Source organism: Natator depressus, chromosome 4 (genome assembly GCF_965152275.1).
Source record: "Natator depressus isolate rNatDep1 chromosome 4, rNatDep2.hap1, whole genome shotgun sequence".
NCBI classification, from domain to species: domain Eukaryota; kingdom Metazoa; phylum Chordata; order Testudines; family Cheloniidae; genus Natator; species Natator depressus.
Genome location: NC_134237.1, coordinates 133,342,018 through 133,366,673, shown reverse-complemented (window position 1 = coordinate 133,366,673; position 24,656 = coordinate 133,342,018). Strand labels below are relative to the sequence as shown.

General features: G+C 43.1%; 1 protein-coding gene across 3 annotated transcripts in view; it reads right to left on the bottom strand.

Annotated features, from left to right (window-relative positions):
* Window positions 1-24,656, bottom strand: part of PTPRA (protein tyrosine phosphatase receptor type A) — a 255,446-nt gene that overhangs the window by 34,938 nt on the left and 195,852 nt on the right. For 2 of the 3 annotated variants that reach the window (XM_074951917.1, XM_074951916.1), the window contains 4 exons: window positions 23,816-23,839; window positions 7,707-7,791; window positions 5,301-5,374; window positions 1,726-1,862 (listed from right to left, as the gene is read on the bottom strand). In XM_074951917.1, the coding sequence (XP_074808018.1) occupies window positions 1,726-1,862; window positions 5,301-5,374; window positions 7,707-7,791; window positions 23,816-23,839 (320 nt within the window). The remainder of the gene's footprint in view (window positions 1-1,725; window positions 1,863-5,300; window positions 5,375-7,706; window positions 7,792-23,815; window positions 23,840-24,656) is intronic. The other variant, XM_074951918.1, reaches the window with a different exon arrangement.

Below are 24,656 nucleotides of genomic sequence, written 5' to 3'. Positions count from 1 at the left end.
CATGGGACAGCTAAGTGCAGGCACTTTGGGAGGCATGGGAGAGAATTTGGGATTGTGAGAAGCCCAATACCTGGATATGTCAGCAGAAATGACTGGTGACGAAAGTGGTAGCAGTGCTGATGTTTCAATTGTCACCATTAGGTTTCTGAGTTAACACTACATTGAAATAATTAGGATAGTTTCTTTCTCACTTACAGCTCCTGTTTTTGGCAGTCTGTAGACTCTGGAGGGCAACACTGCACTGTTTTAACATCCATGTCATGTTTTTAAAGTTCTCTTTGCAGCCATAAAGACTAGAAAAATTAAGCTTATATTTTAGAGCCCAGTTCCACAGTGATGGAACCACAGCATACACAGGGTCTTGTCTATAGCACCTTCTATTTGAGATTAAGAACATAAGACTGACCAAACTGGGTCCATCTAGCCCAGTGTCCTGTCTTCCAACATTGGCCAGTGCCAGATGCTTCAGAGGGAATGAACAGAACAGGACAATTATCGAGCGATCCATCTACTGTCGCCCAGTCCCAGTTTCTGGCAGTCAGTCTCTAAATATTTTCTAAACAATAGTGAATTAAGCCTCATCCACTTCTGTGGGGTACAGTGGGTGTTCTTATCTCTGCTTCGCAGATGGATACACAGAAACACAGAAGGCTGAAGGGACTTGTCCAAGGTCACTCAGAGTCAGGGGGCAAAGTTGGGAATAGACTCCACATCTGCTCACTCCCAGTCCCACGGTCTAATCACTAGACATGGCTTGCTTTCCGTTAGTTCTCTACAGGCCCAGATAATATGGAATCCCACTTGTGATGCTCCAGGGCCAGCTCTTCTGAAGCTGGACTCCTATTACTGGAAACAGAGACCTATTCATTATCTTGTCTTATCAGCACAATTACACTTCTTCATTCATGTAATCATCCTATCATGGCTAACACTGAACAGTGCTGCAAATGGTACAGAGAAGGAGGAACCCCCAATGGCAATACAATTATTGTCAAGCCCTGGGTTTAAATAAATAATGCAGGGACTTATTTTAACAAAGGAAACAGGAAGATGCAGGGGAAGAGGGAGTGAAGGAATCTGGAGGGGGCTCAAGCAGCAGGTCAAGTTGGGGAAAGCTGGCAGCCCTGTTGATCCAGAGCAGCTGGGCGGGTGGACGACAGCCACATAAACAGGGTACTCTTTCAAACACACAGAGGGAGGGACACCCTCTTCTCTGTTTCTGACCCATGTTGCCCAGCCAGAAATGTATCAACCTACTTGTTCCTTAAAAAACTGGTTGGTGTGTCTGTGCACCACTGCCGCCTGCTGGATAAGATCAGACTGCCCCACTGTAGGTCATAGGCCCTATACCTCCAACAGCTACCCTTTTAGCTCAAGCAGTTGGGGCCTGTGCTAAGGAGACAGGAGGATGAGAATTCTATCCTTGTAACTGTGAAGTGCTGGGTGGCCTTGGCATGCAGATAGCAACAACTGTGAAGTTCCTAACGGGCGATAGATTGGTTACAATATTGTAACCACATCTAACACTGCTTGCTTTGCAGAGCTACAGAGAAACTGTCTTGATTAGCTTGAGAGGTGAATGTCAGTCTGGACTGGTTTGGCTCAATCTGCTACAGTAAGTACTTCTACCAGGTAAACAAAACACCCCTTTCATTGTTCAACCCAGTGCAATCCCCTGGCATGACTGAACAGCGTTCAGAAGAGAGGGATTAACAAAGCACTCACATTGAATTCTTCCCGGAAGAGCTTATTGTCGTCTGCCATTCGTCGGTTAATCTCCTCTTCCAATTTATCCACAGGTAGTGGCGGGTACTTCCTGTTGGTGCTGGGAGATCGGGCAAGCAGTGGCATGCTCTGAGGCTCTGCAATATCACACACGCTATTACAACTGTGTTCATTTCTCCACCGGCATCATCCTGGCAAAGCTGAGCGAAGGGAACTCCTGTATTATGTTTGATAAATTTTCAGGACAACTTTGCATCTCTGACAGAATGATAGTTATCCTTTGCTCCTTCTACAGGATCGGCCATGCAAGGATGTCCCAATGCTTTGCAAACATTAACCAAGTAACTCTTTCAACATCCCTGTGGGGTGGGTATTATTGTCCCCATTTTAAAGAACTACAACAGAGTACAATCAAGGCTAAATTTTCGACCCTGGATACCTGAAGTTAAGTCACTCATACTATGGCCATGTCTATGTGGGAAAGTTTTATCAGTCATACTGCACACTCTACTTTTACAACTCTCCCACATGGAAACACGCACTCTGGTAGAAGAGTAGCTTTTTTTGGTTAAGTAGAAACTGTTTTCCAAGCAACATTAGCTAAGCCAAAAAAAGGCCCTCACATCAGAGTAAGAGTGGCCACATGGGGGTTATATCTGTGTAAGCATAGCAATTTAAATTCACAGCTTAGTTTATACCAGTATAAGTTTCTTATACAGACGAGACCTTAAGCATCAAAATAAACAGAGGCTGATTTTTAGGCTTAATGTGCTACTGAAAGGTATTCTGATACCATGCACATGCACTTAAGTTCAAGGACCTAAACAGAATTCAGAGGCGCAGAGCACACATTACAGCTCTTATTTAGGTGACCACTTCAGGCACCCAACTGTGTAACTTTTGGCCCAAAGTCACAAAGCAAGTCAACCGCAGAGAAAGGAAGGGAAGCCAGGTGTCATGACTCTCAGTCATGTGCCTTAAAGGGAACTTGCAATGGACTTTTAACATTGGGCTTGTACCCTTTTTTTGACACCTTAGGATGGAAAAAAATAAGCGCTGAAGATTTTTAAAAATAAAACAGGGTGTGTTTTTTCTGAATTTTTTTTAGATCAGAAATATCAGAAACGTCTAAGCTGGTCTCCCCTGGTTTTGCTGGATGACCTCCTGAAAGGTCTCTCAGAGGTTTATCCAGCTCTTACCCTTGAATTGAAGCAGTAGGAGCTGTTGGAACTTTAACAAAGATGTCTTTTCTCCAAAATGTTGGTCACAGGACTTAAACAGGTATTAACAAAACTGAAGAGGAATTTTCAACTGTCTGATTATTATAGGTGGTCATACATTTTCCACTGGAATGTTTTTTTCAAGGGAAAACACCTTTTCAACTAAATGGAAATTTTTGCAAAACAAGTTTGATTTTGTCAAAAAAAAAAACAAACACCCTTTTTTTGTTTAATGAAAACCTAAAAAATTAAAAGAAAGTTTTAAACTGAAAATAGAAAAAAATTGCTTTTCAGGAAAATATTTCATGAGAGAAAAAAAATCACCATACTGCCTGTAAATCTCTTCCCCCCTCAGTTGTCTAGCTTTCTGCCTATTGATATTTGTGGTGCCATAATGTCACTATTTCTCCAGTCACCTCAGTCTTGGGTTTGTACAGTGTCTAGTCCAACGGGGTCCAGGTCTTGGGCGGGGGCCTCCAGACTCTACTGTAACCGTGCCACCGCCGCCACCACCCTTTCAGGCCTTCCATACATCATAAACAAGCGAAAAGACGGATAAGATCAATTTCCCCCCCCATTGCAGCTTGCCACAAAATTACTTCTCAAACTGATGTTTGAGAAATGAGGGTGTCCTTTCTAACTCAGGATAGCCTATATTCTCGCACTCAGCTCCTATGTAAGGTGATGCCAGATATCACTTTTGTCCTAAACCTGAAAAGACGTAGACAATTATTATTGTTATTTGTGCTGCAGTAGTACCTCGGAGACCGCAGGCTTACCTTTATGCACTGAGTAGTCCTATTGAAGTCAATAAGACTATTCACAGTGTGTAAAGTTAAGCTTGAGCATCAGTCTTTGCAGTATCAAACCTGCAAAGTGTGTAGAGCTGCTTGAAATTATTTCAAATAAAAAAAGATTAGTGCAAAAGAGCCTTTTTAAAAAAAAAAAGCTCATGAAAATATTTTGATTTTCTTGACATCTTCTGGTTTTCAATTTTCCCATTTTGGGTTTTGTTCTCATTTAGGGGAGAGTTACTGCTAATTTTGATCAGTTGGTTTAGGCAGAGAGTTGTGTTTTTTTAATTTTTTTTTAAAACATTCAGTTTATTTCAAAACTTGAGAAATGTCATCTTGGGTAAACTATTCCATGCAAAACTTTGGAAAATCAACCATTTCTATTTTGCAAACAAGCAGAATGAAACCATCTCAGAGCTGATCAAAATTTAAAAAAAAAAAAAAAATTCTGTGAAAATGTGTGCACGCATATTTTTCAGTGCCCAAACTTTTACCCAACTGAGGGCTGCATAGACAACTTCCTAGGAGCCTGAAGACTGCACCTAACTACCATAAAATGAACAGACTGGTGCCATTGATTCTTCATATGGAGGTGTAGTCAACTAACCCACAGGCTCCAGCAGGCAATGCGACACCTTGAGTCAAACAGCCTTCCAGGGGTATTTGGTGCAGGGATGGCTCAGAAGGAACAAATATTTAGCTTTTCTTTGGAGGATTCCCATGCAACAGCTAACCAGCTAAGCTCGGTTTAGCTGCAGCCTAGCACAATGAGGAATAGTGGAAGTATAGCTATATTTTATAAACAAATTCATCTCTACAATACATGGAAACCAACACATTTTTTCATCCCAGTAGAAAAGGGGACAATGTAATTTACTCCAAAAACTGCGGGACAGCTGTACCAGTTTAATGAAAACTACAAGAGGTGCTACACTTGGTACCATTATATATAGATTACAAACCCAGAAGAGACCATTGTGATCATCTAGTTTGACCTACTGTATAACACAGGCCAGAGAACTTCCCTGAATTAATTCCTGTTTGAACTAGAGCCAGTTCTTTTAGAAAAACGTTTCACCTTGATTTAAAAATTGCTCGTGACAGAGAATCCACCACAACCCTTGATAGGTTGTTCCAATAGTTAATTGCTCTCACTGTTAAACGTTTGCAGCCTATTTCTAAGTCTGAATGTGTCTAGCTTCAACTTCCAGGCAGTGTTTTTTGTTATACTTTTGTTTGCTAGATTGGCAAGCATTCTATTATCAAGTTTCTGCTCCCCATGTAGATACCTGTACATTGATCAAGTCATTTCTCAACCTTCTCTGTGTTAAGCTAACAAATGAGCTCCTTGAGTCTTTTATAACCAACCCAGCAAGATCTGAACTCAGGACTTTCAGTTGTAACAGCCCGAGTCCCTACTGCTTGAGCTTATGGAAAATGTCACCAATTGAGCAGCTGAAGCAACCCATTATATGAACTAGTCCCTAGAGGAAGACAAAATCCAAATTCTCTCTGGGATGGGCAGGGGTGGGGAATCAGAGAATGGAAGGCAAAGATTCACCTGTGTCATCTGTTCGGCCATTGGACAAGCGAAATGAGTTGGAATGGCTCCCAGCCTGCTTGTATTTCTTAAACCTAACGAAGGAGAGAGTTCAGAAAATCAGAAGCTGCCCATCCGAGGAGATCAGCTAAGATTGATTTATTTGGGTGAGAAATATGCCCAAGTTTCACTGTGTGTTTCTTCTCCCCCTTGCTGCTCAACAGCTTTTAATCTTGGAGTCACAGTTATTTTGAGGTTTCTTATAAATAACAATACTACCTCTCATCCAGTCCTGAGTACTTTACATCTTTGAAGGAATTTATTGGGGTCATACAGGTTGTAACTTAGGACAGAATCTGGATGTAAGATTCACTGTCCCCATGCACTGTAGGAAGTAGGATTTTCCTTATTTTACACACAAGGAAAGAGAGGCCAAGGTCAGAGAGTGTGTCAGTGGCAGAACTAAGATTAACACTGGGGAGTTCCTGGCTCCCGATTTGGTGCTCAGACCACTAGTTCACGTATCTAGTCATTAACAGCACAACCCAGAAGCAGGGCTCTGTTCCCATTCACAGAGTGACCTCCATATTCACAGTGCGGCCTCTTCAGGCATACATCTGTTATTACCAAGCTTCAGAACAGCTGTCTTGGGGATCTGTACCATAGTTGAGCAGACACTTGTGGCATCTGGTAGGAAATGGCTGAGCAAATTTGCTTCTGCAGAAGTCAGCTGACAATGCCTGTTGACCCCATTGGAGGCCAGAAGCCCCAGTGCTGAGAACAGCTGAGAAGCTGCAGCATTTCCCTTTCTGAAACCTTCATGAATTCAGCATCACACGCTCATTAACATCACATGCGCTTAGATACTATGGTGATAGGAGCTATAGAAAACCCTAACACAGACACACATTTAATCTTCAACCAGCTGAGATTCAAAGGATTCTAGAAGCTTAATGAAGAGGTGAGTGAGAATGACAGGCATTAAGAACGGAGTACCCCAGAAGTACATGTTCTGTGGCCTGATTCAGCAAAGCACTTAAATACATGCTTAAATTAATTCCTATTCAACAAAATATTTAGTTCAAGCACATGTTTAAGTCCCATTGGCTTAGGGCTTGGCTACACTTACATTTTATAGCGCTCTAACTTGCTGGCTCAGGGGTGTGAAAAATCACCCCCCTGAGTGCAGCAAGTCTGAGCACTTTTAAGCGCTAGTGTGGACAGGCTCCCAGCACTCTGAGCTAATCCCCTTGTGGGCTAATGAGCTAATCCCCTCATGCGCGACCACACTCGCACTTCAAAGTGCTGCTGTGGGAGCGCTTTGAAGTTTCCAGTGTAGCCATGCCCTTAGGGTTGACTACTTTGCTGAATCAAGGCCTATAAGTGGCGGGAAAGAGAGAGGTTACTGATATTGCTTTATAAGAGCTAACAGTAGTCTGAAGTTCCATGTGGCCAGGGCCCAAATCATGCTTATGCTGAAATCAAAGGCAAAACTCCCATTTACTTCCATCGGGCCTGCACTGGGCCCAAGCCAAGAGATGAAGGGAATTTTCCCATCAGCAAAGGAAACTGCTTTTTTTTTTTAAAATCGACTACGCATTCCGGTAATTAAATAAAATGTTTACTGGAGGTGAACAAACACTCACTCCAAGTTGACCTCCCAGTTGGACAGCAAACCACTGATAATTACTCTGAGTCCAGTCTTTCAACCAACTGTACACCTAGTAATTTCATGTTGACATTTTCCTAATTTGCTTATGAAAATGTCATGTGGCACTGTGTTAAAAGCCTTACTAATATCAAAATACATCATGTCTACAGCATCTTTCAGGTTGAAGGATTCCAAACCTTTTTCCAGGTCAGAGAGACCACTTCACACACCGATTAAATGCACTCCTCTAGTGCAGAATGGGGCCACTGTTTCAAGGCCTGATGCAGAACTCATTGAAGTCAATAGAAAGACTCCCACTGGCTTCAATAGGCTTTGAATCAAGGTTGAAGTGACAAAAAAAAAAAATTTCCAGCTCTAAATGCAGAGGGATTTTAGTTAGTGAGTATAGTTACCCAAAACAGAATTTGATCTATAGCACCCTTACCTTTGCACAAGGAGTCAGGACCTATAATCTCAAAGAATCCATCTTTAGTAGCACAGCATCTCCTACCTTCATGATGAGGATTTGCTTTACACTGATCCAGAGGGAAAAGCGTCACATACCCAATTACTAGCACACTACCTGCACAGTCCTTGGAGGTCTCCCTTCTAAATACTGGCTAAGCCAACCCTGCTTAGCTTAGGAAACAGAACAAAAGGCCCAAGATAGCATAGCTGCAAGCCATCTGCTTAATATTGTGTGTTAATTAGCTTAAGGAGACTGAAAACATGTCACTAATGTCCCATAACGGAAGTGAGTGTGAAGTGTTTCTTACCTTAACATGTACAGCACAATAATTATAAATACTATGACTAGCAGGGAAGATAGGGCCACCATTACAGCTATAATTGGAGTCTCATCTGAAACAAAAAAGTAGAATCAAACAAAAAGAATCAGCAGTTATCTTAAAACATCCAGTTACATCACTTTACAGGCCAGATCACTCTACAATTTCTGGTCTAAAGACTATCAAATTGTTTAATAACGATACCTTGTCAAGTTACGCATGATAGAAACACATATTGCATACTTCAGCATTATTGATCACTTACCGAGTGCCCCAAACTGATATCCTATTTTACACTCTAAAGGCATGATTCTGTGCACCCTAATCTTCCTTGAAAAATCCTTTACTGCAGGATCTGACCCTAGGAATGGAACTATTTTAGGGATATTTCACACAGTGGAATGTCTCCCCTTCCTTCTACATCAGGGGTGGACAAAATATGGCCCGCGGGCCAGATCTGGCCCATCTAACATTTCTGTCCAGCCCGCCAGGCTCTTTGGCTTCTCCCTCGCGATCTGCTGGCTGCTAAAAGTCCCGCGGCACAGCGGGGCACTCAGGCAGGTTGCCTACCTGCTGTGGCCCCACGCTGCTCCCGGAAGCAGCCGGCTGCTGCTGGCAGGTTACTGCGCACCCCTGGAAGGCAGCTCCGTGTGCTGACCCCACTCCCAGCACCGTCCTCACAGCTCCCATTGGCCGAAAACTGGCCAATGGGAGCTGCAGTGGTGGTGCTTGCAGGCAGTGCACAGAGACCCGCTGCCCCTTCCCCCCAAGGGGCACGCAGAGACGTGCCAGCAGCAGCCGCTTCCGGAAGCAGCATGGGGCCATAGCATGCAGGCAGCCTGCCTGAGCCCTGCTGCGCTGCGGGCCAGGAGCCACCTGTGGTAAGTGCCTCCCAGCCAGAGCCTGCACCTCGCACCCCCTCCCGCACCCCAACCCCCTGCCCCAGGTCAGAACACCTTCCTGTATCAAACTCCCTCACTCTCTCCTGCACCCTCAACACTCTGTACCCAGCCCAGAGCTCCCTCCTGCACCCAAACTCCCTCCCGGACCCCCCTCCTGAACCCCAATCCCCTGTCCCAGGCAGGAGCCCCCATCCTGCACCAAACTCGCTCCCAGAGCCCACACCCCTCACCTGCACCTCAACACTCCGCACCAGCCCGGAGCTCGCTGCTGCGCCAAACTCCCCTTCCCACACCCCCTCCGTTAATTAATATAGTAGAAATACGCAGCCTGTGATGACGTACCAAAATTTGTGGAGTGGCCCCCCTGCAAAAATTATTGCTCACCATGGTTCTACATGTATTAGAGGTATGATGGGCACAAGTCACTATGTTGGAATCCACATCCAAAGTTTAGTGGCATCATGGTTTTGATTCAGGGCCCATCTCCCTCTCCTATGTACTGAGAGGGCAATATGAACAAAACAAACCCCTGACCTGGACACTTCTGAAGTAGGAGGGTTAAAATCCAGATCCAAATCCAAAATTTCCCAGAGTGCAAGGTGATTAAATTTAGCATCAATTTCAGCCCATCACAGAGAGCGGGGTGAATGGCAAACTCAGAGGTGGGTTTTGGTTCACATCTCTATTTCTCTCTCCCTAGAAATATTTAATTTATTGAGAATGAGATTCTAGGCAAGCCACTGTATATGCTGTAGCACTTAACACTTGTAGTTTATTAGCTAAAACTTTAATAAAACTGTTTAACTGTTAGCTCTCTCTCTCTCTCACACACTCACATTTTCTTTTCTCGGGCAGGAAATGTGCAATTCCTTTGCAAATTCACTGCAGATTAACATATACAAAATGCTCTCATCCTTTGAAACATGCAACAGGTTTTACAAATGAGGTGCTTTCAGCTGGCCCTTGAGAGCTGCCAAACTGGTTGCTGATGCTAGTGACCTATATGGAGAGAGAGGGGGAGCCGGGAAAAGTCAAGCAGACAGTGAAGTAGCCCTGAAGGGCACATGCTGTGCATTTGTAATGAGCTGGAGCAAGCAGGGATGCCAACGATAACATCTGGTGGCATTTTCAGGGGCATTCACAGTCGGCTTTGGCTATGCGTATGGGGTTACCTTCTCCTCTCTCTCAACAAGCATTTAGCAATCACTAACCCGTGCAAGACATGGTCACAAGAAACACGCTCCCTATGTTAACTCATCATGAAACGCTAGCTCAGAGGACCTGATCTACTATCGTGAAAGCCAGTGTGAGTTTTGCCATGGACTTCACTGAGAGCAGCAGCAGGTTCACACAGCATGCAACATCTGTCTGGTATTGCAGGGGGAGAGAAACAGTTAGGGGGCTCTCCATTTTGTTTCCTGCTTGGGGTTTTCTAGGTGGGCCAGGCAGTGGGACCACAGTTAACGGCCACAGTAGAAAAGCTCTAACTCATCAGGCCAGAAGTGTCAAAAGTAAAGCTGCGAAAAAACCCAAGCTTCCTGCATCCTGCCGCTAGCTGTGCCCCCTTTCAAAGCCGCTGCCTATTAATCATGCCTCACACCAATCACCCGCCAACAGCGGCTGGAAGGGTTTGCTTGAGGGCAGTGGTTTTCAAACCTTTTTTCATTTGCGGACCCATAAAAAATTTCAAATGGAGGTGCGGATCCCTTTGGAAATCAGACATAGCCTGCAGATACCCAGGGATCTGCAGACAACAGCTTGAAAACTACTGCTCTAGGGAATCATTAGCTTGGGCTCTTTATTTGGGCTGCATTTCCAGTGAATGCAAGTGCAATGAACCAATAACAATAATACTTAATGCTTGCTGGCGTGGGGAGACAAAGGGGATTGCAAGCTGGTCCATAGTTAAGACCAGGGCCGGCTCTACAGTTTTTGCCACCCCAAGCACTGCAAAAAAACTGCCGCTGCAGACGGCAAAGGGGAGAAGCTGCCGCCGATTTGCCACTGCAGTGGGCGGCGCAGAGAAGCTGCCGCCGAATTGCCGCCGCAGCCGGAGGGACTGCCGCCCCTTTCTAACTGCCGCCCCATGCACCTGCTTGGAACGCTGGTGCCTGGAGCTGGCCCTGGTTAAGAGTAAAGCTAGCTCCCCTTTGTGGGCTGGATCTTGTTCCCGCTAATGTAAACAGAAGTCGTTCCATCGACATTCGCAGGAGCTGCATCAGATAATAAAATTCCTGGGCGCTCTCACTCTCTCTCATACCCCGCCTCTAAGAACCCTACAAAGAAGTTGAATCTCATGAAATTCTGCACACTGTATCCCCTCATGGGAAGTTTAGTAAATATCAAAGCAGGACTTTTAAAGTGAGGGTGTTCTGAAAATGCGCCTTTAGTTGATGCTTGGAAAAGTAGAGGTTGTTTATTCTGGACCAGCAGATAGATCAATGGAACTGACTAAAGAGACCTGGATTCTATTCCCGCCTCGGCCACTGGCCTGCTGGGTAACCTTAGGCAAGTCACTTCGTCTCCCATGTCTCAGTTTCCCCATCTGTAAAATGGAGATAGTGATACTTTGTAAGTCACTCTATAAGAGCTAGATATTATTAAATTATATCCCTAAAATGGTTGGCCAAAATACTCATTGGCCTTGCTGAGGCAAGGGGCCTTTTACTGGTTTTGAGAGGGTTGGGGCTGGGGTTGCTAAGTGCATACAGAGAAAGGTTTATGAACATAAGCTGAATTCAGCTGGTAGACTGAGCCAGATGGGGCAGGGTGGGGGGTAGGTGACGGGCCAGGGCCTGGACTTCAGAATAGGAGACTAAAGGGAAATGTGAAGAGGCACAAATCTGGGAAAGGACATGATACAGAAGGCAGTGTGACCAACTCTTATGATTTTATCACAAGTCTCACAATAGCTGGTTCTTTTTTCTTAAAGCCCCAGCTCCCAGAGTCATGTGATTATGTGAGCATATCCGCTTTCATTTAAAAATTAAGTTAAATTTCTAGCCCTCATGGTTGCAGAGAAAAGCTTGAAAATGTGACTTGAGTGCACCCTAATGGCTCAGAAACCAAAAGGCAAAGAAAACAAACCATATACATAAAATAAATAAAATGTCATGATATTTAAACCAATCTTATGGTTTTTGAACATGTAGGGTTGGCAATACTATGGGAGGGACATGAACCAGGGGAGGGAGCTGGAGAGCGGGGTGAGGGTGCACACGTGGAGTAGTGCCCTATGGGTTCTGGGGAGGCAGGAGGAGGAGGAAGGGCAATGGTGAGACATGGAGGGGTGATTCAGGGCATGAGGGGACCTCTGGAGGACAAAAGGGAGTTAGCATGGAATAGGGCAGGGGAGAAAAGGCACAGAAGGTGGATGCAGGACCATGGAGGCATAGAGGGTATGCGCGCGCAGGGGCCCTGGGCAGACAGAGGGGCCCAGCAAAGGGCCAAGTGCTTAAAATTCACTATTTGGATAGAAGCCTTCCCACTGCCCCCTCCATTCCTTTCCGCAATTCACCTCTCACATATCTCATGGTCACACATCCCTCCTATGGCCTTGCTAGTCTCTGCAGCAAGACAGCCTTGATCTGGTGGGTCTCAAAAGTTCCTGTGAGAGCAGGGCTCCCCTTCTGCACACCTTCTAAATCCACAAAGGAGTTCAAACTTTGGGGCTCATTTAAAAATAGACAGTGAAATTCCTGCACAAAAAACTTAGCTAAAATTGAAAGTGGGTTTCAGTGGAATCCAATTAACACCCAAAACACAGTGGTGTTATTAATTATTCACATTACAATAGAACCTAGAAGTTACAACTGAGATATGGGCCCTATTGCAAGGATGGTCCAATGGGGACTTGGGGAGACTTGGTTCAACTCTCTGCTCTGCCCTAGATTTTCTGAGAGACCTTGGGCATGTCACTTATTTATCCGAACCTCAGGTTCCCCAGCTGTAAAATGGGTATAAGTACTTCCCTATTCTGAGAGCGTTGTGAGGATATATAAACTACAGAGCGTTGAGGATATATATACTAAAGAGTGCTGCCCTCATTATTATGGTAACGGGGGGCATATAATTACCTTAGATAGTGCTAGGCACTGTACATATATATGTAAGAAACAGTGCTTGTCCCAAAGAACTCACCATGTAATTAGACATGAAAGACAGCACAGAGAAACGAAGAGCCAGATTTTCAAGGGAGATCAGCACACTGGTTTCTCCCATGACTGGTCAAAGGTCTTACATAGTCTGTGGCAGAGCCATGAATACCCCAGTCTCAGAACTGTGCCTTAATCACAAAGCCATCTACACTTCTTAAACATTGTCAAGAGGCTGCAGAAATGCATGCTGCTAACCTTGTTTGGTTCCCTTCAGTTTTCTTTACAATCAAATTTGGAGAAAAAAAGAAATCAGAATAAAAACAACTCAAGATAAACCAAAAAGAGTTTCAGAGTAGCAGCTGTGTTAGTCTGTATTCACCAAAAGAAAAGGAGTACTTGTGGCACCTTAGAGACTAACAAATTTATTTGAGCGTAAGCTTTCGTGAGCTACAGCTCAGATGAAGTGAGCTACAGCTCACGAAAGCTTAAGCTCAAATAAATTTGTTAGTCTCTAAGGTGCCACAAGTACTCCTTTTCTTTTTGCAAAAAGAGTTTGTTCATAAAAGCCCAGTGAAAAAGTAAATCACAAAGCAAGGAGCTCAAAGACTCCACCCACTGCTATATGCTCGTTGCTTTTTCAACACCCTAAACCAGCAACAGACAGTGTGGTTGGGTGGGGTGTGGGAATAGGGAAAATAAATCAGGTGTGTTCTGTTTGGATATTTTAGTTTAAAAGGCCATATTGACTTTAGAAATCAGCACAGGCCAAAAGAGGCCAAAGTCAACAGCAACCCATCACTGTCAAGAAATCCCATGGAGGGGGAAGGGAGAAAAAAAGGCAAGAGTCATTGAGGCTGTCTTGTTAAGTCATTTTTATTGGCTCCATCCCTCACTTAGTCTAATACAGTCTCCCTGTTGACGTGAGCTGCTAGACTCATCAGCATTTGTGTTTGGGGTTTGTAAATGCAAAATGAATGCACACACACGCAAAAATGTGTGCACATCATTTACAGACATTATTACAAGGATTGCAACAGTTACAGTAAACGTGCACACAGCTGAGTGAAATTCTCCCCAAAGCAGAGGGCCAACATAGGGCTAAGGCAGCAATTAAATCCACCCAGTTGGGAACAGCTGATTCACAATTCCCAGATTTCCGTGGGACATGTGGGATTAACTCATGGCATTTTGCAGGTGCAAACTGCAACTCCATTATGGAAAATTTACCTCACATTAGCAAGTTTCTTTCATTTTTAGCTATTATTTGCATTACAACAGAGCCACGTGAAATCGGGGCATCATCATGCTAGGTGCTGTATATGCACTAGTTAGAGACAGTCTCTTCCCCAAAGAGTTTACAGTCTAAATAGATAAGCCAAAGGATTGGAGAAAGGAAAGATCATTATATCCATTTTACAGATGGGAAGGGGAGACTCAGAAATTAAGTAACTTGCCCAAGGTCACACAGTGAATTTGTGACAGAGTCGGGAATTGAACCCAGATTTTTCCAGGCCAGTGCCTTGACCACAAACCTATCCTTTCTCCAATCAAGGTGTTGTAGATAAGGAATTTTAGAGGCAGTTTATGTTGACAGTTCTTTCAAATGCACAAAAGGAACTAGTGTCTACCTCAGTGGTACCCTTGAAACTTGCAAGTGTGGGCCATATTCACTCCCAGGGTAAGTCCACCTGTTCTAAGGAATTACAGTACCTCCAGGGATGTATTTGGCTCACTGGTTTTAATTCACTAATTTCTAATTAAATAACTGATTTAACAATCATAGTGCCAGGAAAGAGATTAAAAGTCTTCATGCTCTTATTTTCTTTTAGAGTCTAAAAGCCCTCTCTGCTTTTATGGCTCAGCATATTCAGATTCCCTGTCCGATCATGATTCAACCTATAAAAATATACAGGGCTAACAAAGAAAAGCTATTAGCATCCTATTAAACAAGGGTGTATTTGATATAAAGCTTCATTTGGGAGTGTTCACTAATAAACAGGTTTGCATTCAGTGTTTTCTGGAATTCCTGCTGACATTTCATAGCAGACACGTCAATCAGAAGAGATGGAAATCAGATAAGTGCTCTGCCCAACAGTGGAAAAACATGGTGCAAAATCTGGGAGGGGACCAGTTCTAGATCACAGCTTTAGAAACCTAGCAGAGCATGCATGAATACGCAGGCACACTTTTTTGCCCTGATTCCTAGCTGGCTGCAGATGGGCATTCCAAACTGCAGCTACCACAAGGTTCCTCAGGACTTGGGGGCAGCAGCGGAAACAATTTTGCTATTATTAACAACAACTACAGTCCCTGGAACTGGCAGAGATGGGGAGAAGGAAAGGATGGATCCCCAAAAAACCACAGAGGGTCTTAGATGATTAACCCACTTTCTTTGAAGTGGATCTGGCTAGGACAATATTCTCTGTACATGGCTTCCACGCTCTCAAGTATCATCCTTTGGTTCTAAGGTTCTAAGGCAGTGGTCCCCAAGCTGTGGGGCATGCCGCCCTAGAGGGGCCATGGAGGAATGTTCAGGAGAGCACAGCGGGGCCCTGGTCAGCCCCTATTAGGGGTGGGGAGGGAGCACCACCCAGCCCTGCTCTGCCCCCAGCTCCGCTCCAGCCCTGCCCCCAGCCCCAGCTGTGTCTCCAAGCTCCTGGCCGCAGCTCTAGCCATGACCGCAGCCTTGTTCCTAACTGCAGCCCCTGCCCTGCTCCCAGCCCTGGCCCCTGACCATGGCTCCCAGAGGGGCGTGAAAAAAGTGAAAAAGTTTGGAGATCACTGTTCTAAGTAGTATACAGAGGGACTCATAACCAACTTCTCTTCTTTTCTCCTTCCTTGCTCCCAACTCCCTGCCATAAGCCATCACACACATTACTTTCTTTCCAACCACAAGCCACATGACCTCCCAACTACATCCCTCCACCCACTACCGGCCTCATCGCTCCATTGCCTCCATGCCAGATGTTCCTAGCTCCTTCCTGGACTGCTCTCCTGATGATCTGCCTTTCCCAGGCTGTAGCATGATCCTGCAGCATGCGTGCATGCACACAAAAGTAAGATTTACATATAGGTATTAGGGCTGTCGATTAATTTCAACTAACTCACGTGATTAACTCAAAAAAATTAATTGTGATTAATCGCAGTTTTAATTGCACTGTTAAACAGGAGACTACCAATGGAAATTAAATATTTTGAATGTTTTTCTACATTTTCATATATATCTTGTATTCTGTGTTGTAACTGAAATCAAAGTGTACATTTTGATTACAAATATTTGCACTGTAAAAATGATAAACAGAATAGTATTTTTCAATTCACCTTATACAAGTACTGTAGTGCAATCTTTGTCCTGAAAGTGCAACTTACAAATGTAGATTTTGTTACATAACTGCACTCAAAAACAAAACGTAAAACTTCAGAGACTACAAGTCCACTCAGTCCTACTTCTTGTTCAGCCAATCGCTAAGACAAACAAGTTTGTTTACATTTACAGGAGATAATGTTGCCCTCTTCTTATTTACAGTGTCACCAGAAAGTGAGAACAGGCATTTGCATAGCACTTTTGTAGCTGGCATTGCAAGGTATTTACATGCCAGATATGATAAACATTCATATGCATCTTCATGCTTCGGCCACCATTCCAGAGAACATGCTTCCATGCTGATGACAGTTGTTAAAAAAAATAATGCGTTAATTAAATTTTTGACAGAACTCCTTGGGGGAGAACTGTATGTCACCTGCTGTTTTACCCATATTCTGCCATATATTTCATGTTATAGCAGTCTCGGATGATGACCCAGCACATGTTGTTCATTTTAAGAACACTTTCACTGCAGATTTCACAGAACTCAAAGAAGGTACCAAAGTGAGATTTCTAAAGGTAGCTACAGCACTCAACACAAGATTTAAGGATCTGAAGTGCCTTCCAAAATCTGAGCGCGATACGGTAGGGAGCATGCTTTCAGAAGTCTTAAAAGAGCAACACTCCGACATGTAAACTACAGAACCAGAACCACCAACAAAGAAAATCAATCATCTACTGGTGGCGTCTGACTCAGATGATGAAAATGAACATGCGCCGGTCCGCACTGCTTTGGACGGTTTTCAAGCAGAACCCGTCATCAAAATGGACACATGTCCCTGGAATGGTGGTTGAAGCATGCAGGGACATATGAATCTTTAGCGCATCTAGCACATAAATATCTTGTGACACCGGCTACAACAGTGACATGAGAATGTCTGTTCTCAATTTCAGGTGACATTGTAAACAAGAAACAGGCAGCATTATCCCCTGCAAATGTAAACAAACTTGTCTGGCTGAACAAGAAGTAGGACTGAGTGGACTTGCAAGCTCTAAAATTTTACATTGTTTTATTTTTGAACGCAGTATTTTTGTACATAATTCTATATTTGTAAGTTCAACTTTCATGATGAAGAGATGGCATTACAATACTTGTCTTTGGTGAATTGAAAAATACTATTTCTTTTGTCTTTTTACAGTACGAACACTTGTAATAAAAAATAAATATAAAGTGAGCACTGTACACTTTGTACTCTGTGTTGTAACTGAAATCAATGTATTTGAAAACACAGAAAACATCCAAAAATATTTAAATAAATGGTATTATATTAACAGTGCAATTAATCGCGATTAATTTTTTTAATCGCTTGACAGCCCTAATAGGTACGTGCATGCTGCATAGTTGGGATCTGAAGCAGAACTTCCCCATAGCCAACAGCATTTGGATCAGGCCTAATCTCTATATTTACAGTACCAGGAAATCGACAGCGAGATGGGAGTGTGGTCTAATGGATGAAGCACTGTTCTCCATGTCTCCCTATATGTACATAATGTCCTCCCTGAACTGATCCATAGGGCCAAGTCCCTTCTCCTCCATATTTCTCAATGCTCACCTCTGCTGAGATACCTGCAAGAAACTAGAGGTGAGGAGCAAGCAGCTGAGGGACAACTGGAATAGGCTGATACTCACAACAACCAAAGAGTACCAACATATACTGTAAGATACTATATTTGTTATTGCATATTTCTCCCAAACTGTTTACATGTTGCTCATCTTCTTAGATAGTCAGCCCCAGGGTACAGGAATAAATTTGGAGGTTGCTTACTACAATGGGCCTCCTGTAAATTCTGGATTACTAGGAATTTTTAATAAAATTCAGCAATATCTATGAAAAACAATATTTTGCAATTATATAATGCTTCTCATCCCAAGATCTCAAAGCACTTTACTTGTGTTATTTAAGCCTCAGTACACCCTTATACAGTAGAGATGTATTTCCATTCTATAGATGGGAAAATGGAGGTACAGAGGCTTTTCCATCTCTTGTCGTCTTTATCTGAAGACTGGATGTCTTTCCAGAAGATACGGTTTAATCAAACTCAAGTTACTGGGCTCAGTACAGGAGTTACAAGAGGAAATGACTTGTTTGGTGTTATACAGGAGGTAAACCTTGATAATATGGTCATTTCTGACCTTAAAATTTACACATCTAGCTGACACAGTGAGCCAGACGTGAACTGATCTCCTGAAGAACTCAGGAGTTTTGACTTCCAGTCCTTTGCCCCAACTACTGGATAATATATCTATCTTTGTACATATTGTAATGAACTGGTATGTGTGTGTGTGCATGCACGCACATGTGTCTACAAATGCACCCCTCCCCCCCCCACACACACTATCTTCTGCTGGATGGAATCAGAACTGATCAACTTTGTATCATAGTCCCTATATTACTTTCACCTAAAGGAGATTCTACTCTAGATTAACTGCTTTTGGAACAGGTGGTTCCGGGTCTAGTCCTGAGGAAGTTCTGAATGGCCCTGTTGTGTGCAATGTAGTGAAAATGCTATAAAACCAAGATCTGGTACGATATACACATTTTCATTCTGAAAATACCATATTTAAAGAAACAAATCAAAGAACAAAGAGGCATTAATTCTCTGGCATAATCCATCAAGCTCAACTCTCCCTATGTTCTGCAGTAATGAATCTTACAGTAGCACTCGGAATTCCAAACTACAGCCATCTGAGGATTAAAAAACGAACAGAGAAACCAAATTCTTTCAGGTTTCTAGGAACATATCTTACACAGACACTGCTATAGGTATACATATAAAAAAGAGAGAGAGAGAGAGAGAGAGAGAGACAGAGACACACACACACACAGAGTGTATAAGTAAAATTAAAGGGTTATTTGTTTTTTATATAATAGCCCTAAATAATAAGTAGCCAAAGTGTGATTTATTCTCTGACATTTACCATCTTGCACCACTCCTCTTGAAAGTTTAATGATCACGGGGGGGAATACAGAACATTTTCACTCACTTTCAGTGAAAGCTCCTTTATCTTGCTTGCATTAGAGACATCACTAGAAATTTGTTAAGGGGGATAAGTTTTGAAGTGTCATTAAAGATATTGTTAAAGATATTGCTGTAACTTTCTTTACAAGCGTACCAGCAATTTCTCTCTTCCTGATACTAGATACATTTTTTTAAAGTAAGTAGCTCCCAAAGGGCATTTGCCCTGACTTAAAAGAAGACAAACTATATTTGCTCAAAGCCTTCACTTCCCTATAAACTCTTCATAATGTTTGCTCACAATGCTCCTTACATTTAAAGGAAAACTCCAGTGTAATTTCAAAGATGCTCTATTCATAACACGCCTGATCCTGCAGCAACCAGTCCTGATGAAGCCAGCTAATGAGCCTGATTTTAATCTCTGTCATGGTTTCACAGTGTCATAACATCGCTGAAGTCAATGGAACTATTTAATGTACACATCATTGTAAAAGAAACCAAACCAGGTCCAAGGGGAGCTCTTGCATGAGTAAATAATGCAGGTTCAGGCACCACAACTAGAGTATCTAGACACAAAGAAGAGTAAAATCAGAATGAAAATATGAGGCCTGATCTGCAGCAGGTATAAGTCAGTGTAACTCACTGACTTCAATGGAGTTACAGTGATTTACACCAACAGAAGATCTGGTTCACAGGATAAAATTCTGCTCTCAGGTACACTAGTGCAACCTCACAGAGGGCAAAAAAATTAGGTTCAGGCAATAAAAATGTTTTGTTGTATCTAATGGGAACAAAAGTTCATGACACTTAAAAAAAACAAACCAAAAAAAGCGCAACTCAAAAAACGTGGGTGTTCCTTTAAATATCCCCCTTGCATTACTGAAAACACCAACACCTTTCACTGGTCCCTGAGAACCAGGCAATGAAATTGACCAGCTTAGTTTAACTATCCAAGCCAGTGAAGTGCAAAAAATAAACTAACAGCAGCAGAGATAAAAAGTAAATCACATTTTTGCAATTTTTTGTTTCAGCATCTGCAGGTGTGAGAGGGCACTGAACAATGCACATGCTGAGGTAGGGGAACTGTGCAGAAAGTTTCCATAGGTGTACAGCCAAATTTTAAAATGAATTCACTTGGTCTGTATCCCTTTTGTTTTCACTTTCTGAGCATGTTCTAGCAAACATGTTTATTGACAAGAACATCTGCAGAAACAGAGTATCTAACTAGTTATTTACACTGTGTATAGAATCATGAGAGTTGCAAATCTAACCAAATTAACTGGAGCACCTTGTAACCTAATCTAGCTGAAACACTGAACAGAGTATTGCTAAAATATCTGCAGAAAGCTAATTTCAAAGTACAGAAAACCAAACTAAAAAGACCAACGGTCTGCTCCGGTCTGGCAATTCCTATATTTCTGAATTAATTTGTAATTGCAAATATTCCAGAGGGAAACCTGAGTGTCTAAACTAAACTCAACCAATCACATGACAGAAACAGACCAAATGACCTATCATTATAATCAAAACAGCTGGAATTTTGATTTGCTGGCAGATCTGCTCATGAACAAGAATTATTCACAGGAATTATTTGGCAAATAATTTTGAAAAATGAACACATTAGGGGAAATCATGATTAACAGGCAATTCCCAAGCAGAAAAGGAGGGGTAAATTCTTCAAATAGCTCCCATAGATACAAATTATTTACCCAGATCTATGGAGGTTCTAATGCCAGATTTTTTAAAAGAGTTTGGCACCCCCAATAGAAGCACTTTTTTCAAAAGAATTTAACATCCACAGGTGGCAGACAGGGGCCAGATTTTCTACAGAGCCCAAACACATTAGAATCATAGAATATCAGGGCTGGAAGTGACCTCAGGAGGTCATCTAGTCCAACCCCCTGCTCAAAGCAGGACGAATCCCCAACTAAATCATCCCAGCCAGGGCTTTGTCAAGCCTGACCTTAAACCAGTAAGGAAGGAGATTCCACCACCTCCCTAGGTAACGCATTCCAGTGCTCCTAGTGAAAAAGTTTTTCCTAATATCCACCCTAAACCTCCCTCACTGCAACTTGAGACCATTACTCCTTGTTCTGTCATCTGCTACCACTGAGAACAGTCTAGATCAATCCATGCTCTCTATAAATATATCAGAGGGATAAATACTGGGGAGGGAGAGGAATTATTTAAGCTCAGTACCAATGTGGACACAAGAACAAATGGATATAAACTGGCCATCAGGAAGTTTAGACTTGAAATTAGACGAAGGTTTCTAACCATCAGAGGAGTGAAGTTCTGGAACAGCCTTCCAAGGGAAGCAGTGGGGGCAAAAGACCTATCTGACTTCAAGATTAAGCTTGATAATTTATGGAGGAGATGGTATGATGGGATAACATGATTTTGGCAATTAACTGATCTTTAACTATTCACGGTAAATAGGCGCAATGGCCTGTGATGGGATGTTAGATGGGGTGGGATCTGAGTTACTACAGAGAATTCTTTCCTGGGTATCTGGATGGTGAATCTTGCCAACATGCTCAGGGTTTAGCTGATCGCCATATTTGGGGTCAGGAAGGAATTTTCCTCCAGGGCAGATGGAAGAGGCCCTGGGGGCTTTTTGCCTTCCTCTGCAGTATGGGGCACAGGACACTTGCTGGAGGATTCTCTGCACCTTGAAGTCTTTAAACCATGATTTGAGGACTTCAATAGCTCAGACATAGGTGAGAGGTTTATTGCAGGAGTGTGTGGCTGAGATTCTGTGGCCTGTATTGTGCAGAAGGTCAGACTAGATGATCATAATGGTCCCTTCTGACCTTAATGTCTATGAGTCTTTGGAACCCCTTTCAGGTAGTTGAAAACAGCTATCAAATCCCCCCTCATTCTTCTCTTCTGCAGATTAAATAATCCCAGTTCCCTCAGCCTCTCCTCATAAATCATGTGCTCCAGCCCCCTAATCATTTTTGTTGCCCTCTGCTGGACTCTTTCCAACTTTTCCACATCCTTCTTGTAGTGTGGAGCCCAAAACTGAACACAGTACTCCAGATGAGGCCTCACCAATGCTGAATAGAGGGGAATGATCACATCCCTCGATCTGCTGGCCATGCTCCTACTTATACAGCCCAAAATGCCGTTAGCCTTCTTGGCAACAAGGGCACACTGTTGACTCATAACCAGCTTCTCGTCCACTGTAATCCCTAAGTCCTTTTCTGCAGAACTGCTGCCTAGCCACTTGGTCCCTAGTCTGTAGCGGTGCATGGGATTCTTCCGTCCTAAGTGCAGGACTCTGCACTTGTCCTTGTTGAACCTCATCAGATTTCTTTTGGCCCAACCCTCTCATTTGTCTAGGTCCCTCTGTATCCTATCCCTATCCTCCAGCATATCTACCATTCCTCTCAGTTTAGTGTCAATTGCAAACTTGCTTAGGGTGCAATCCACGCCATACCGCAGATCATTAATAAAGATATTGAACAAATCCAGCCCCAGGACCGATCTTTGGGGCACTCCACTTGATACCGGCTGCCAAACAGACATGGAGCCATTGATCACCACCCGTTGAGCGTGACAATCTCGCTAGCTAGCTATCCACCTTATAGTCCATTCATCCAGCCCATACTTCTTTAACTTGCTTGCAAGTATACTGTGAGAGACCGTATCAAAAACTTTGCTAAAGTCAAGGAATAACACGTCCACTGCTTTCCCCTCATCCACAGAGCCAGTTATCTCGTCATAGAAGGCAATTAGGTTAGTCAGGCATGGCTTGCCCTTGGTGAATCCATGCTGACTGTTCCTGATCACTTTCCTTTCCTCTAAGGGTTTCAAAATTGATTCCTTGAGGACCTGCTCCATGATTTCAGGTGAGGCTGACTGGCCTGTAGTTCCCCAGATCCCCCTCCTTCCCTTTTTTTTAAAGATGGGCACTACATTAGCCTTTTTCCAGTCATCCGGGACCTCCCCCAATCACCATGAGTTTTCAAAGATAATGGCCAATGGCTCTGCAATCACATCCACGAACTCCTTTAGATCCCTCAGATGCAGTGCATCTGGCCCCATGGACTTGTGCTTGTCCAGCTTTTCTAAATAGTCCCGAACCACTTCTTTCTCCACAGAGGGCTGCTCACCTCCTCCCCATACTGTGCTGCCCAGTGCAACAGTCTGGGAGCTGACCTTGTTCGTGAAGACAGAGGCAAAAAAAGCATTGAGTACATTAGCTTTTTCCATATCCTCTGTCACTAGGTTGCCTCCCCCATTCAGTAAGGGGCCCACACTTTCCTTGACCTTCTTCTTGTTGCTAACATACCTGAAGAAACCCTTCTTGTTACTCTTAACATCCCTTGCTAGCTGCAACTCCAAGTGTGATTTGGCCTTCCTGATTTCACTCCTGCATGCCCGAGCAATATTTTTATACTCTTCCCTGGTCATTTGTCCAGTCTTCCACTTCTTGGAAGCTTCTTTTTTGTGTTTAAGATATTATTAGGCAGAAAGCACTTTCAAAAATCTGATCAGAATGGTCACATGGGGAGCTTCTGGGTGGCTGAATACTTCTGAAAATCTGGACCTTACTTGGATATCTAAACGGAAGCTGAGCTCATCTAGTCCAATAATAGGTGCTGAGCTCTTGAAAAACTGGCCCCTGAGCACTTTAAATATCCTGCCCCTAAGAACGCATTCTGTTCTTTCAAACACTATTAAAAAAATCCCAAAGCACCGCTGGTGACGCTTAGCAGAGGAATACACAGTATACGGACATAACATGGCAATGAGATGTGAACTTCTCACCTCTTCTGTCCGGATCAGAATCACCTGCACAACAAAAAAGAACAAAACATGAATATCTTAGCCACACAGAAATACAAATTGTAAGAAGAACTGGGGGGGGGAGAGGTGTTAGAAATTGAGACCGAACAATATTGAGACACAATTAACCCTTGTGTTTTTAGTGCCTGCCTCACAGTATTTGGTTCTTCTTTTGACTCCCTATCTCCTGGAGTGCTGTGATTACATGAGAACCTCAGCTTTCATTTCAATAAAAAAAAACAAAACACATTTTTAACTGTTCTGGTTGTGGAGAAAAATTTGAAAACATGAGCTGAGTGAGCCCTAATGTCTCAGAAACCAAATAAAATAACTGCAACTTTTTTTCCCCCAAATCTCATGATATTTAAACTGATCTTATGTTTTTGAGACCTGACTCATGATTTTTGAGCAGTGGGGGCTGGTATTGCTAGAAACAGACCACTCATCAGGTCCAGGAAGGATGGGCAGACAAAGGTTTCAATGGCTACTGAAATGGACTATAAAAAATAAACTGAGAAGAACTCAAGGTTATTTTGTATAAAAATATAATATGCAGTGGCAAACAGAACAGGAGTAAAACTAGCACACAAGACTGAGGAAATTCTTAAGGCAAAGAAATCACTTGTTTGTAAACAGTGGAAGTATGACAAATACCATTTTCAAATGGAATTCAAGCTTTTTATTACATTCTAATACATGCTGGCTTGTAGCACTGAGAACCCTGTTCACTTTTATTGTCACTTAAGCTCACACTGGGGCCTCAGCACATTATAAGCAAATGGCCCCCTTTAAGAGGGAGTTCTGTACTTGTCCCATTAGCTTT